We start from the raw sequence: 328 nt of genomic DNA, 5'->3' as shown, positions 1-328 counted from the left end.
AGTGCGGTGGTTTCTGGCGTCGTCACCACAGCCGCAGTCCTCCTCGGGGACTATGGGCAGACAGCATCGGCTCTGTCACGGCAGTTGCAGAGGACCGCACTGTCGGTACCTCAGGACGTGAATCTTGAGGAGATTGCGACAGAGGCAGAGGTTTCCGCAGCCCTGGCGGAGGTGGAGAAGGGGCCCCAGAAGAATTCTGTAAGGGCGAAGCTTGCCAAGGTGATGCAACGTGTGAAGCAGGTTCTGCAGGAGATCGGTCTGTTGGCGAACAAAAAGTGCGAAGAGAAGAAGAAGAAGGGAGGTACTCCGAGCGCGGCGGACGGTGACT

General features: G+C 58.8%; 1 protein-coding gene across 1 annotated transcript in view; it reads left to right on the top strand.

Moving 5' to 3' along the window:
* Positions 1-33: 33 nt before the first annotated feature.
* Positions 34-328, top strand: part of CSUI_003785 (uncharacterized protein) — a 1,322-nt gene continuing 1,027 nt past the window's right edge. Inside the window, exon 1 of the mRNA XM_068063980.1 lies at positions 34-275. Within this exon, the coding sequence (XP_067924044.1) occupies positions 223-275 (53 nt within the window). The 5' untranslated portion in view covers positions 34-222. The remainder of the gene's footprint in view (positions 276-328) is intronic.

The sequence above is a fragment of the Cystoisospora suis genome (assembly GCF_002600585.1).
Source record: "Cystoisospora suis strain Wien I chromosome Unknown contig_1711, whole genome shotgun sequence".
NCBI classification, from domain to species: domain Eukaryota; phylum Apicomplexa; class Conoidasida; order Eucoccidiorida; family Sarcocystidae; genus Cystoisospora; species Cystoisospora suis.
The sequence above is the reverse complement of the archived record's forward strand: the minus strand, read 5'-3'. Positions and strand labels throughout refer to the sequence as shown.